This window comes from Sinocyclocheilus anshuiensis, unplaced genomic scaffold, assembly GCF_001515605.1.
Source record: "Sinocyclocheilus anshuiensis isolate Anshui unplaced genomic scaffold, SAMN03320099.WGS_v1.1 scaffold968, whole genome shotgun sequence".
NCBI lineage: Eukaryota > Metazoa > Chordata > Actinopteri > Cypriniformes > Cyprinidae > Sinocyclocheilus > Sinocyclocheilus anshuiensis.
In genome coordinates, this window is record NW_015549636.1 from 278,022 (window position 1) to 293,902 (window position 15,881).

Here is a 15,881-nt window from a genome sequence, read left to right on the forward strand (position 1 = left end):
AGTGTGATGTCTACGCATAATAAAGAGATTTTTAGCATTAATAAACAAGAAACTTTATCAGTTTGCGTGAATGCAGCAGGGAGTCTAACTGTTGGAAAAAAATTAATTTGGTCTCCATCTAAAGTTATAACAACTGCTTTTACATTGTGCATGTGGTTTATGAGACTTACTGTCAACTGAACCATGATACAATGGACAATTAGTATTTTATAACCATTGTTACACAGCAGGACTATTGAAATAATATAGTGAAACCTAAAACCTTCATGATGACTAAATAAATAAATAAAACCTCCACGTTCATTTGTCACAAACCCATGTTGTGATTATAATTGAGATCACTATCTGTTTGGCATCATAAACACTGACGTGTATCAGTTATGGGGATTTTTGAGGTGCCACTGAGCCTCATATGGGTTTCAGATGGGATGTGATACAGCATGGTCTTCCTCTTACACTTCTCGTAATGAGTCAGTGTGAGAAGTGAATTCACACACACATACGGGGGTAAATGAATGCCAGCCGAGGTTTCTGTATATGTGGATTAACTACACACCTTTCACTTTTGTTTTCTGTGCTGAACATCCACAAGAGCAAACCACAGACCTGTTCCCGGAAGAGCCTGGCGGTGAGTTTACGAAACACAGACACAGACACACACACACACTGAGCATGTGGTTTTGCTTTTTTCAGGCAAGTCATTGTCAGCTTTGCATCGACAGAGTCTTACTCGAGGTTCATGATGATGGTGGCTTTGATGTGTGTTGGCGCCCGGTTTTTCGTGTGTCTGTTCGGCCTGTTTCAAGTCCTCAAGCAAAACAGCCGCAGTAATTCAGGTGAGCAGATCTCTGTGGATCATCTCAAGCACACCAACACCACGTGATTTATTTGAAACCACATGATCTACAGTTCAACACATGCTAATATGTCTCACCTGATACAGAAAGTCACTTAGACTTCACTTTAACACTCACATTCTGTTGAAGACCATGATACTTTAACGGGAAAATCTTCAGAGTAACATGGCTGATATAATGCCAAAAATATACATAATATAATTTTATAGCAGCAAATAAGAAATAACAACATTTTAAATAACTGGACACTTATTTAATTACAAAACACTTAATTCCATTATCATTAAAAAAAACAAATAAATAAACAAGAACAAACAAGACTACACATCTATTCATGGTATAATAGATAATATAACATTATAATGAGCCATTTAAGAAAAATCAGTCACTTAAATCTTTATCCGTTCTGATGAGGTTCTGTTCTCCACTGCACCAGGACTATATCAAACCCAGTGCCGGTGAGTTCCTGAACTTCTACAGCTTACCATACTGTTATCAGCATATCATTTTCTGATTAACCTGATCATATGTATTTATTTCATAAAGGATGGCCACCAGAGAACACACCGTGACCTTCCAGACTTATCCAAAGTTCAAAGTGAAAAAGAGGAACTTTATAGACCCACAAACCCAGATTATACATACACAGAACCGGCTGGCTACATTGATGTTGTTTCAGCACAAACAAAAGATCAGATCTACACAGAACTGGACAGCAATAGACAGAGTCAAGTGTATCAGAGTCTCACAGCTGATTCTTTTCAAGAGTCGATCTATCACACTATTGATCAGACGAGAGAATGAACACCGAATCCTCAGCCAATCAGAATCCTAGTTTCCTCTGACAGCTACAAACATCCAAACGTCATGTGTTGCTTTCACAAAACCAGCTTAAGATGGTATTTTACCTATTAAACAGATACAGAAATCATGCTCATATGTCTCAGGTATAGATTTGTGAAACAGAAACTGCCTAATAAACTATTGTAAAGTTATAATTTAAAGTTAAAATATAATGCATTAATACATTAAAATATAATTTAAAGTTATGGGGAAGTCGTGGCCTAATGGTTAGAGAGTCGGACTCATAACCCAAAAGGTTGTGGGTTCGAGTCTCGTACCGGCAGGGATTGTAGGTGGGGGGAGTGAATGTACAGCACTCTCTCCCACCTTCAATACCACGACTGAGGTGCCCTTGAGCAAGGCACCGAACCCCCAACTGCTCCCCGGGTGCCGCAGTATAAATGGCTGCCCACTGCTCCGGGTGTGTGTTCACGGTTTGTGTGTGTTCACTGCTGTGTGTGTGCACTTTGGATGGGTTAATGCAGAGCACTAATTCCGAGTATGGGTCACCATACTTGGCCACATGTCACTTCACTTTCACTTTCATAACTCGTACTATTCTGCTTATCACCTGTGTCTGCTCTGCATTTTCAGCTGCTTTTTTCTGCATTGGCATTTTTGTCTTGCTCTCCAGCAAAAATATTGAAACATCCTTAAACCGTTTCTCTGAAAACAAGTTTCATTAGCTTTTACTTAACATTAATCAATCTTTAAAGGAACAAGCAACTGAAACAATTTGCTACACATTTCTTTTAAACAGACAAACACTTTCAATAGTCAAAAACTTACAATATAATTAAGTATAAAATTATATTGTAAGTTGGAAAATACTACAAATGGCTTAATCTTTAGTCATTTTTATATGGTGAAAAGTTCACGTTGACAGAGAAGTTGGTCATATTGAGAAAGTTCAGTAAAATGCATTTGAACTGCCTGCTTTGTACAACTAGCTACAGTCTTAAGTTTGGTTGAGGATTGGTCCTAAATAGTAACAAGGAAGTGAAAGAAATCCTGCCAGACAGATTCGGTTTTATGCTCTGCACACACCAGAATCAATTAAAAACCATTCGGCATTTGGAAAGCAAGAGTATTTTGTTTCTGCATCTATACAGGTGAGTTGTAGCGATCACTTTGCTGGGGAAACTGTCTTTGAAACTCTAGCTTGGCATAGGCTAGTCCTCGTTCAAGTTACTCAAAAGTAAAGCTATAAATGACCTAATCTACTAATAAACTTAATTACTTTTATCGCTATAATATATTGAACAAAAAAATGAGGATCTAATTTATGGCGACAGCAGTTAACACATTTGAACAGATCAATTTACTCTAAATATCACCATTAACATCTTAACATTAAATTATTATTATTATTATTACATATACATGAAATTATATGAACATTTAAATATTAAAATATGAATTTGTATATCACTTAAAAAATACTTATATACTAATTTTTGCTTTTGTTTTTTTTTGGGTCTTTCTTTGAAATGTATAATCTGAACAAACAGATTCAGCAAAAAGACCGGTTCATATGACAGAAAAAATAAATAAAATCAAGATTAAAATCCAGCTATTTTTACATCAGTTTGCTTTGCTGTAAAACTGTATATAGTGGAATAACAAATCACCACTCGTTGGAAAAAAGTGGATTCTTGCCTTTAAAAGCGCATTACTGTAACAAGTTAGGCTAATTGTGTTATTAATTGCTAGTTATTCTGCAAATGATCATCTTAATCTTAAATCTGCCACTTGTTGGAAATACAGTAACATAGACTGCTGCTTATGTGCTTTATGCCTGCTGTATTACATGAATCGTGACTGAATATCTAGAAATACTTTTTAAATGTCATTTAACTTAATTTCCAGCCTGCCTACTGGATACTAGCTGTGTTAAGATCTGAAAATATGTAACCTTTAAAGCCATTTATCCATCGGACTACAAGACAAACTCCAAGTACTTCGGCAAAACTGATGGTTTCTTCTTCTTTGAGAAACTGGTTCAGACGGCTCATTCCAACCGGTGGGCAAAACAGGGGCGATTCGCTCTATTCGACAACACGTCCGCACACGTCCTCACCGCTGCCATCTGGGATTGGTTGCAGAGGATTCTGGCAATTATTCGTTCGGTGTGGATATTAAACTGCTGCCTGATCTGATTGGTGATGAAATACAACTGACTGTTATAAGAGGTGAGAATCCTTTAACATGATATAATTTCTATTTTTTTCACACAAACATGACTTGGCAGAAGTGAATGTGGCTGTAGGAACGAATCTCGATAGTTTCACGTTCCTCCTTCTCTGCGCAGGTGAAGCACAGAGACCCACAACTCCAGCAAGAGGTATAACAGAAATTCAGGATCAATCATACAAAAGCTGCTTACACAATATAATAATTATCTCTGTTCAAATGTTGTGTTTTAGTGATTGTCTACAGCACGAGCAGTCCTGCAAATATCACTGCACAGAACTAGGCCAAGACTAGAGATCAGGGTGAACTGTCTGACCTTGTACAGTCTATCATTTGTTGATTGGTTAATTATTTCTGTCATTTATTCTGCCTATGTTGCTTGTTCAATCCATCATTTGTTTTCGCATAGTCAGTCTATCATTTGTTCATTCATTCGGTCGTTTGCTTTGTCTGTCTTTCGCTCATTGGTTTTTATTAATTTGTTTCATTCATTCATGCATTTTGTCCTCCATTCTGTCTATCGTTCACCCATTCTTTCGCTCAGTAGTTCGCTCGTCTGTTATCTGTACAATCTATAGTTTGTACTGTCTATTGTGTGTTCATTCATTCTCTTGTTCATTCTCACTATCATTTGTTCATCCCATCATTCTGTCATATATTTATTCCTTCTGTAGTTCACACTGTTTACTGTTTATTCTATATTAATTTTGTTTATTGTTTATACCGTCTTTGATTCTATTCTTTTTGTCATGCATACATTTATTCAATCATTAATTCTGTCTTTTTCTCAATCATTCCACCATTTGTTTATTCGGTTGTTCATTCTGTGTATTATTTGTTCATTCATTCTATATTTCGTTCATACTGTTGTTTGTACAGTCTTTTCCACAGAATCTTACGCCAGGTTCGTGACGGTATTGAGTCTGGTGTGTGTTTGTACACTTCTGGTTGTGTGTCCATTCGTCCTGTTTAAAGTTAATAAATGGGCCACCGCCTGCAAGCTGTCAGGTGAGACGACTGCATAAGACTTTGTCTTTTCTATGCAATCTTCACTCATAGCTTTAACATTTATCATGCAACAATTAATAAATGCATTCCCCCCCTCCAGTTTCTGTGTCTTGTTACAACAGGAAGACATCGGCTCAAGTTATTGTAAGCATGTCGTCGATGGTATCATGTTCACAAGTATTACCACATTATAAAGCTAACTAATGTCCTTACTGATATGAAAGCTTCATTTTTACAGGACGAGTATGTGAAAATGAGCTCAGTCATCCTTACAAACTCACCCAGGGCTCAAAGTGATAAAGGTTCAGTTGTCAAGGACTTGCACAGGCCTATACACAGAACCAGCACCCAACACAGATGCCTGCTACACAGATCTTGCACAACCAGATTTGGATCAGATCTACACAAAAATGAATCCTGATTTTGTTCAAGAGTCAGTTTATCAGAGTATTGATTAAACTACTGACTGACTGCAGATGGCTCATTAACAGCCAATTAAAAATCACATTTTCTTCACGCTCTTCCTGAAACTATTTTTCAGGAACACTTTACAATAAGGTTCATTTTGTTAACATTAGTTAACACGAACTAACAATGAAAAGTACTTCTACATCATTTATTAACATTAAGACGTCCTAATTAATTATTAAACTCAAAGGTTATTTCTGTTAATATTATTTAATGGACCTGAGCTAACATGTTGTATTTTTGTTAACTAGAGGTAACAAAGATTAGTATACTGTATATGACCCTGGACCACAAAATCATCCATAAGCGTACATTTTTTTAAATACATCATCTGAAAGCTGAATAAATAAGACTTCCATTGATGTATGGTTTGTTAGGATAGGACAATATTTAGCTGAGATACAACTATTTGAAAATCTGGAATCTGAGGGTGCAAAAAAAATCTAAATATTGAGAAAATCGCCTTTAAAGTTGTCCAAATGAAGTTCTTAGCAATGCATATTACTAATTACAAATTAAGTTTTGACATATTTGCAGTGGGAAATTTACAAAATATTTCCATGGAACATGAACTTTACTTAATATCCTAATGATTTTTGGCATAAAAAAATTAATAAATTGACCCATACAATGTATTTTTGGCTATTGCTACAAATATGTGACTGGTTTTGTGGTCCAGGGTCACATATACTGTAACACATGTATTGCCCATTGTTAATTAATGCATTAACTAATTGAACCTTATTGTATAATGTTACCAATTGTCCTCAGTTTGTTATGTGTTGAATTCACCAATAATAAAAAAAAAAAGAGTTGTTGTCTTGAATAAATAAAAGTCTCTGGGTGAAAATGTAGATGTTATTTAGCAGTATTGAGACTCAGTGATGGTATAGACATGTGTGTGAGTTTAGTGTGACTACAGGTCACGTTATGTCACCATTGCATCACTGCAGATGTCTCAAGAGAATGGCGAGACAAAAAGAGAAGTAAATACTTTGTCTTGCCACGCAGGAGGAAGGCGTCTTTTCAGCATGTGGATTTTTCTAGTTTTCCTCTCCCACAGATGAGTTAATATTCACTTACTCTTTGTGAGAAAATGAGTATCTAAAGACTGGGGCATGATGACATTTAATATGAACGATATTTGGACTGACTTGTGCTATTTATTCAGTTATTCATGTGATGTCACATCCTGTCTGGCACTTCTAGTGGAGTCTCTGAATCCTCGAACTGCTCCAGTGGGAGAAAGCGTCACATTTCATTATTCACATTTCCTAGCTGATGGAAACATCAAATATTTCTGCAGAGACTCTTGTGTGGGTGATAATATTCTCATTTGATTTGAGATGGGAGAGAATCCGTCTCGCACAGGTAGATACACTCTGTCTGATGAAGGATCAGACTTCACCGTGATCATCACTGACCTGTGGTTATCAGACTCTGGCACTTACATCTGCGCAGTAGACAGATTTTTAAAGACACTTACAACTATGTAACTCTACATGTGATTGAGGGTAAGTTATGCACCGAATATGTTTCAGAAGTTATTTTAGCGAGTTTTATGGGTCGTTGTTTCCTATCAGCTGTCTTAGCTAATGAATAGTTGAAGCTGAATTGATGGCGTTTGTGGCATTCAGTGCTCTGGAGTGGTAGATTATTAGGCACATTATTATTGAAGGCACATTTTTTTCTGTAAAAAAAAAAAAGTATAATTAGAGTTGCTGAAATAACCTTTTTAGAGGCAGAACATATTTCTGGTAAGATGAACATATAGATTACCGTTGCTGAAGTATTTCTGAAAAGTTTGCTCATGTGAAGAGTGATTTGCATTCTGGTTCAATTTACAGATAAAATATATTAAGGCATCATTTTTTAAAAGAAGCTTCAAACTACTAGAAAATTACTTTATGGAAGTAAAGTCATTTTACTCCAACTTTATTAAGGAAAGCTGCTTTGAAGTTGTGAAAAATTATATGTAAGACTTGACTAGAAGTGTTTAACAGTCTTACTCAGTTCAGACTTGTTGAAAGTTTTACCTATGTGTTTCTTAAATGTCTGGAAATATCAGAATTATAGATTATGATAAATATCATAAGTAAATATCACCATTTTCCTTTTATAACAGCATATTTATGAATTTATGTTTATTTCATCACATAAACTTTCCCACTAATATTTATAATATCCACAGTTTCTGCATTAACACCTGTTCCAACATGTGCATCCAGACCTCCTGCATGAAGACAGACATAACCGGTAATTGTCATCCATCCCAATTAATTCTTCCATCCATCCATCTAATATTATTATTATCCCATGCACTTTAACACATGTATTGCCCATTCTTAGTTAATGCATTTACTAACATTAACTAAGTGAAACCTTATTGTGTTACCAGTTTTCATCAGTTTGTCGTGTTGATTTCATCGATAAGGATAAATCATTGGATTGTTGTCTTGAATTAATAAATGTCTCCGGATGAAAACTGTAAATGTAGATGTTATTTAGCAGTATTGAGACTCAGTGATGGTATAGTAATGTGTGTGTGAGTAGAATGTGACTACAGGTCATGTTATTTCACCATTGCATCACTGCAGTGTCCATCACTAATCAATCTAATCCATCCATCCCAATCAATCCATCAATCCAACTCAATAAATTCATCCATCCCCATCCCTTTTCCATTCCATTCATCCAAATCCATCCAACCCAGTCCATCCCCATCCCAATCAATCAATCCATCTAACCCAATCCATCCAACCTAATCCATCCCATTCCAATACATCGTAAAACCACAAATTAATTCATTTATACATTTCTTTTTAGAGAAGATACAGGCATAACAGCTAATGGTCAACCTTCCCAATCTCAACCTAATCCATCCATCCAACCCAATCCATCCCCATTGTAAGGGAAACAGGTCAGTTTAGCTCAAAGGGAATCATTTAAGATTTTATAGGGAATTTGGACAGAATCACTGTTTTACAGCTGATCACTGAGTCGGCCAGCGATTCATTGAACGAGCCGTACAACATCAACTCTGCATGGATATGTATATCAAAAATACAGTAAAAACACTATTTATTAGCACAGTAACAAGATCAGCAGTTTAAGACATTAACTTGTAAGCACAAAACACAAGATACTTCTCTTTTCAATATAATTTAAGATTTTATAGGGAATTTGGACAGAATCACTGTTTTACAGCTGATCACTGAGTCGGCCAGCGATTCATTGAACGAGCCGTACAACATCAACTCTGCATGGATATGTATATCAAAAATACAGTAAAAACACTATTTATTAGCACAGTAACAAGATCAGCAGTTTAAGACATTAACTTGTAAGCACAAAACACAAGATACTTCTCTTTTCGATATAAATAAGACTAAAGAAGATAAATCTAAGACAATATAAACTAATCTAATACATAAACACACGCACTCACACATTCATACAAGTTGCAGGAAGAGAGAAAGTGAGGAAAGAATGAGTTTAAGAGAATGAAAGTGTGAAAACCCAAGTTTATAGCAATATGTGCAATTGTATAGACCTGAATAATCATCAATCATTTAATTAATCCTCACATTGAGTTCCTCAATGAGGTTAAAATTTATGTTAAATGCACCAGTTCAGCTAGAATCTGGAGGTTGTACTTGCGTTGCCTTTGTGTTAAGGGATTCCGTTTGTTGTCGCCATTGCAGAAAGGGGTTTCCCAAGGTTGCTGATTGGATGGAGTAGTCATTCATAGTGAAGTCTTGGGCGTTGGCTGAAGTTGCGGAGTGGTGGGCTGGTTGAAGTTTTAGACAGGCACTCGAGGTCGGACTCGGAGACACGGCGTTTCGGCAAAACTTAATTAAGAACACGAAACTCTCAATTGAAAGAAAATATACTAAAGTAAAAGAATAAATGGATGTAATGAGACTAGATGGTTTTTCTTCTCATCGTGCTTAAGTAGCAGCGGGCGTGCAGGCTGAAGCACACTGGAATGGCGCTCAAAGTGGCAAAAAGCATGGCTAAAAGACCTAATGCAAAAAGCTAAAAGCTAAAAAGCAAACAAGCAGCGGCTAAAAGCCGACAAGGCAAAAAACATAATTTGATGGTGTCCTGGGTATTTAAACCGGGCTGTTGGACACATCCCAAATGGTGTCTTGACCAATTAGACATTGTCTTAGCTCGGGGTGTTGCTATGTTTCGCCTCCCAATTCATAAATCAACATGTTATCTTATCAGTCACATGGTCCGAATTTTCCCGCTCTTGCAGAGTATAATTATGGACATGATTTCTATAACAAGAATATAATACATTTTACAAAGTACTGATTGATATGAATTTTCAAACTCAAACATACCCAACATGAATATAAACCTATAAACTATTCAATAGTTATTCAAAAGACATACATAATGAGTGATTAAGACATGATAGTCAAATGTGTGGGTTACATACATAATATGTAGCTATGCATATAAATTATTAGTTGCTCATAAGTCCTTCTAGCATCATTTTGGTGCATCTACATCTGAAAAGTCAGTCTCTCTGTCGTTCTGTGAACAAAAGGACATGTTCTGTGAAGACCAAAGAGGTTAAAAGGTTTCATAAGGCATCTCAGTCTGGTTCTTGTCTTCTAAGTGGGGGAAATTATCAATGTGTTCTTTTGTTTTAATGTTGCAAGCTGTTCTGTGAAAGAGTTGGTTGGTTAGGCTTGCTTCAGACTGGCTGGCGCTAGGGTATCGTGGACAGATTTATGGCATTGTCTCGTTGTCCTGGGCCTCTTTGTGGAATTTGGCTCTTTGGGTTGTTTTAACACCAATCTGATAGAATCTTAAATTGTCTGATTATCTCTGATACCCTACAGCATCTCAAACCATCTTAAATAATTCACAATCTGATCGAATCTTAAATTGTCTGATTATCTCTGATACCCTACAGCATCTCAAACCATCTTAAATAATTCATTAATTTATATATTTATTTTTAGGGAAGATATATCAGACATAACAGGCAATTGCCATCTATCCCAATCCATCCTTTCATCCATCCATCCCCCATCCCAACCTAATCTATCCATTCCAATCAACCCATCCAATCCAATCCAATCCAATCAATCAATCTAATTGAATAAATCCATCTATCTGAATCCATCAAACTTAATTAATCCATCAAAACCAATCTATTGCCAATGCAATCCATCCCCATCCCAAACTATCTATCCAACCCAGTCCATCCCTGTCCCAGTTCATCCATATCTCCCAATCCAGCCCTGTCATAGTCTATCCATCCAACTCAGTCCATCCCCATCCCAATCCATCTCAAAATCACATGTTCATTTGTTTATATATTTATTTTTAGACAATAAGAGAACATCATTGACGAGGCGGTCGACTGCCAACACTTCACCAGAAATCATGTGCAGATCAGCACTGTTTGGTAAATGAGATTTACACCGTTTGTGTGTGTGTTTGTGTGTGTGTGTCAGATAGGAAGGAAAGAAAAGTTTAATTTGGGTGCTGGTTTCTGTCCTCAGATCATATGGTTCATGATGGTGCTGGTCTCGGTGCTCTGGTGCTGATTTTTACAGTCGTCCTCTTCATATTTATCAAACAAAAGTATAAGCAGAAGAGACGCTCCTCCAGTTTGAAATCGTATCTGCACATCAACCTGATTGTCTGATTTATACCACACCGAATGTCACTGCACAAACAGACAGTCTGAACTATTCCTCTGTGCAGTTTATCAAAGAACCCAACTGCAGTGTGAAGACCAGTGAGACATTTGAAATGAACCTGAATGAAGGAGTAGAAACACTTTATTCATCTGTTCAAACTCAACACCAGTCAGACATCACTAATCTGAACTCAATAATCTATTCCATTGTTCATAAAGGACAGTGGATGCGGTTGATTTGACAAGTGCACTTTTAATTTGTAGTTCAAATTTATTTCTGTTGTTGTCATTGCTTTACTGCAGAGGTTCTCAACTCTGGCCCTCGAGGTCCATGTTCCTGCAGAGTTTAGCTCCAACCTTGATCAAACTCACCTGTCTGTAACTTTCTAGCAATCCTGAAGCCCTTGATTAGCTTGTTCAGGGGTGTACAAGATGTTTGATAAATTATCAAAATATGCATTTTTCCCCGAAGAGTAAATATTAGTAAATATTAAATTATTATATTATTATAATTATATTATTTATGCTTGATCATACTCTTGATCTTGTTACTTTTACCTTTATGGTGAAAAGCCATGATTATATATAGTAGCATCTGAAATCATTAAAAACTTTTGAAAAATTATTAAAACTTTTGAATTTAAATTTTAAAAATAATTATAATTCAATAAGACTACAGAAGCGTTATAATTATATAATATTTAGTACCTCTGAGAACTGAATGGCAAATTGCTAGTTCTTGTTGCTTGATCGTATGATTATCCCCAAAAATTCACAATTTTAAATGATGTATTCTCATTGCATTGTATAACAAGATATAAAAAATAAGCATTTATATTCAAGACACAATTTAAGCTTATTAAATGAAATTGAGTGACAATTATGAAAAGTGCATTTAGAGAAATGTAATGTGATGCTCTCTGCAATTACTATGCAAATACTTTCTGAGGCCACATAAAAGCATAATAACACTGACAAATTGTATGAATTAGATCTGTTCTGATATTTTTTTTATATGCACATTAAGCTTTAAATGTGAAGATATCATCATGTAGTGAGAAATTTGGTAAAAAAACAGGGAAGGGGAAGGAGAAGTTAAGCATTGCACCATACGCATGTCAGCACGGAAGACGGAAAAAAAAATAGTCTGTTTTTAAGGGTTTAATTTAGTCAAAAGTGCCATAAAGTGCCATTAATCCTCATCATGTGGAGCTTTTTTCTTCTTCTTCTCTGGTCCTGCATGCATATTGGTGAGTTATTTTGCGTGTGACAGTTTTAAACTTCTCTAATTTTCCACTTGTCTAATATTTTACAATCAGTAGACAGTATTTCTTAATGCAGTAAATGTGATAGTCCTGGCTGATGATGTTTTGTTTTCAGTTGTTGATGGTGCTCCAGAAACAGTCATAGGACACAGAGGAGAGAGAGTTGACATCAGATGCAGCTATGAAGCTGGATATGAATCAAATTCAAAGTATTTTTGTAAAGGCAAGTGTATCTTTGGAAATAAAAACATCATGGTTAAATCAGGATCTCCAGCTGAAGACGAGAGGTTCTCTCTGACTGACGACACGACGGCCAGAGTTTTCACCGTCAGCATCACTGATCTGAGAACAGAGGATACAGGACAATACTGGTGTGCTGTGAAGAGGGTTTTAACTACTGATGTCTATTCAGATTTATTGTTGCTGGTTAAACAGGGTAAGAAATTAATGTGAATTCTACAAATGGACCTATAGTAGAAATGTACATGAAAATGAGTCAGTAGCTGTAGTAGCTCATGCATGCATGTGACTTTTCTCATTTAGGGTTATCAGTGTGCATTCAGAGTTTTGATACATATGTGTTTTAGAACGACTGTACAAATTATGGATACATCAATTTTGTTGGGGTCAAATTGACCCCCCATTGGTTTCCATGCAATTCAACAAAAATTCACCAGAGTCAGAACAGATCAAATTTAAAGGGGTCATATGATGCGATTTCAAGTTTTCCTTTCTCTTTGGAGTGTTACAAGCTGTTTGTGAATAGATAAGATCCCTGAAGTTGCAAAGAGGTTTGCTTGAAATTGAAGACTCATCTTCAGAATCATCCAAGGAGAAATTGATCTTTCTTCATGTCTTTGAGTTCCACAGTCAAAAAATCAGGTAGCATGGAAACCAATGGGGGTCAATTTGAGACCCAACACAAAAGTGGCATTGCATTGTGCTCATGTATTAGTATAACTGAACAATATTTCATCGTTATTGTCACTTTAGATGAGAGGACAACTGAATTTCCAACCATCAATCTGTTTTTAATAACAAGCACACATGTTTCATCAGCTCCTCTGACTCCTCAAACTCTGTTAGCGCAGACGTCTGCACCTGACTCAGGTAAGCGCCTCTTCACATCTCACACACTCACTGCTCGTGTTTCTTTCGCATAAACATCATCATTTAATTCTGAGAACCAACCGAGTGGTTTGTTTTATCTTTTGTGTTTTCAGATTCATTCGTCATCATCACTGCAGGAGGTTTGGCTTTGCTCCTGATCTGTGCTATATTGCTAGTTGTGGCGGTACGAAAGAAAAAGCAGACTTGTGGTAATATTTTTGAATAATATAAATGAACAAATGAATGAATAAAATCTAAATGTATGATGTTTCCAGTGAATTCAGATCAGTCTTATTTTAATGTCATTGAGATACTAGGTGTTATTATTTTGAATTACTCTATTTTTCTATTTTCTATATTTATTTCAGTTGAATTTTTAGTAATGTTGTTGTGTGTTTGTATATATACTGTATATATATATATACTGTATATATATATATATATATATATATATATAGTGTTGTCTATATAGTTTTGGTTAATTTATATTTAAGTTGTGTTATTTTCGTACATCAAGTTAAACTAAATGAAAATGAGGAATTATGCACAAACAACATGAAATTACAGGGGACTTTACACAATTGGATCACAGTTTTTCTTTCTGTTTAGATTTTGTATTTATTTATTTACTTGTTTACTTATTTACTTATTTATTTATTTAACTACTGGTCCGAACAAAACTGTTGAGACAGTGACATAATGTTTTGATTGAAGCTAACATGAAGAACTGAATTCAGTTACTGCCCGTTTTAAAACAAAAACAGCATTTATCTATCACAGGTCTGGTTTCCTTCTCTACTGAAGAGCTTCATGTGACAACAAGAAAAGCAGAAGAAGTGAGTCAGGATCATCTTTATTTAAGATTTCTTCTTAAGTAAAAATCAAGGTTCACTTTCTTGCTCAATTCTTCCTTCTTCCAATTTATAGAATGCTTACGAGAAAGGAAACCCAGCTGTGATATCAAACTCACACACAGCTCAAAGTGATGACGGTTCTGCTGCAAACGAGTTTCACAGACCTGCAAACACAGAAGCAGTCGACACAGACCTCGACTACATGAATGTTGCTGCTGCAGTGAGAAACGGTGTGAATCCAGATCAGATCTACACAGAACTGAACTCAAGTAGACAGAGTCACATTTATCAGAGTCTCAGAACTGATTCTGTTCAAGAAGAGTCTGTCTATCACAGTATTGATCAAACAATAGACTGAGCCCAGAAGCCCCACAAACAATCAAACAATGGTAACAGTAGTCTTAAATAATCTTGTAGGTCTTGTAAAAGAGTGTAAAAATTATCAATTTATCACTGTCTTAAACTCAAGCTAAACATGCTGTAAAGATAGATTTTTACCCGTATTTTTCTGAATATAAGACAGTGTTTCTTTTTTTTTTCTTCTTGTAAATACATCTGAAATAAAATGTGGTCATCTTATATTCAGGGTCTAGACTTTTACATGTCAATAATATGCCCGCAACAATAGGTGGCATCAAAAACGAGTGTGCCCCCCAGGACTGAAGCGACCCACTGTTTATTGCGTTACTGTGTTATGCCATCTAGTCCAGTTTTTCTCAACTGGTGGGTCGCAAGTTTTCTCAACTGGTGGGGGACAGTTTTGTGTGGGTCAAGGAGTGTGTGGTCAAAGAAACAACAACAGTCATTCCATATTTTTCTGATGCGAGACTTTTACTTTGAAAGACATGCATGAAAGCTGTTTTTAAACCAATGTATAATCAATTTTAAAACTGGTGGAGATCATAGACTTAAAGGGATAGTTCACCCAAAAATGAAAATTCTGTCATTAATTACTCACCCTCATGTCATTCTAAACCCGTAAGACCGGTAAAGTCATTATTTATTTTTTCTTTGTGTACAAAAAGTATTCTCATAGCTTCGTAAAATTTTGGTGGAACCCCTGATGTGACAGGGATTATTTTATCGATCTCCTTGCTACGTTTCTGGACGTTGATAGTGTTAATTACGTTGCTGTCTATAGGAGGGTCAGAGAGCTCTCAGGATGCATCAGAAATATCTTAATTTGTGTTCCGAAGATAAACGAAGGTCTTACGGGTTTGGAACAACTTGAGGGTGAGTAATTGCGAGTAATGACAAAATTTTCATTTTTGGGTAAACTATCCCTTTAAGGGTTCACACAGGTTGAACACAAGCCAAAACCAACTTTTTTTGGAGAAAACGTTTCCATTTACTTCCTAAGCATAATCACAGTCTGGCTCAGTTTCTCAACTGGTCAGTCTTTTCCAGTGACTTACATTCTACCGTAATGTTAAGTGAGTTGCTGGCCCGTCCGTGTTCATTCTCAGCTAGACAGCGGTAGACTCCGTGAGCCTGCGGCGTGATCTCGTGCAGCTCAAGCACGGATCCCTCCTCTGCTGTGATGGTGCCCACCAGTTCCCCATCCTTCAGCCAGGTCAACGTGGGCATTGGGTTTCCTTTGCTGTTGCACTGTAGG

The 15,881-nt window shown here is 36.2% G+C and overlaps 1 protein-coding gene across 1 annotated transcript; it reads left to right on the forward strand.

Annotated features, from left to right (window-relative positions):
- The first annotated feature begins 12,125 nt into the window (after positions 1-12,125).
- On the forward strand, positions 12,126-14,644 carry LOC107659774 (CMRF35-like molecule 2). The gene is made up of 6 exons (XM_016448803.1): positions 12,126-12,287; positions 12,418-12,738; positions 13,296-13,412; positions 13,526-13,621; positions 14,193-14,248; positions 14,340-14,644. Exons 1-6 carry the CDS (start codon positions 12,242-12,244, stop codon positions 14,622-14,624), a joined length of 921 nt encoding a protein of 306 aa, XP_016304289.1. The 5' UTR covers positions 12,126-12,241; the 3' UTR covers positions 14,625-14,644.
- Positions 14,645-15,881: the final 1,237 nt, after the last annotated feature.

Coding starts and splice junctions, on each gene's coding strand:
- LOC107659774 (XM_016448803.1), top strand. CDS start 12,242: ATGTGGAGCTTTTTTCTTCTTCTTCTCTGGTCCTGCATGCATATTG. Junction 13,622..14,192: donor AAAGAAAAAGCAGACTTGTG/GTAATATTTTTG, acceptor TATCTATCACAG/GTCTGGTTTCCTTCTCTACT. Junction 14,249..14,339: donor CAACAAGAAAAGCAGAAGAA/GTGAGTCAGGAT, acceptor TCCAATTTATAG/AATGCTTACGAGAAAGGAAA.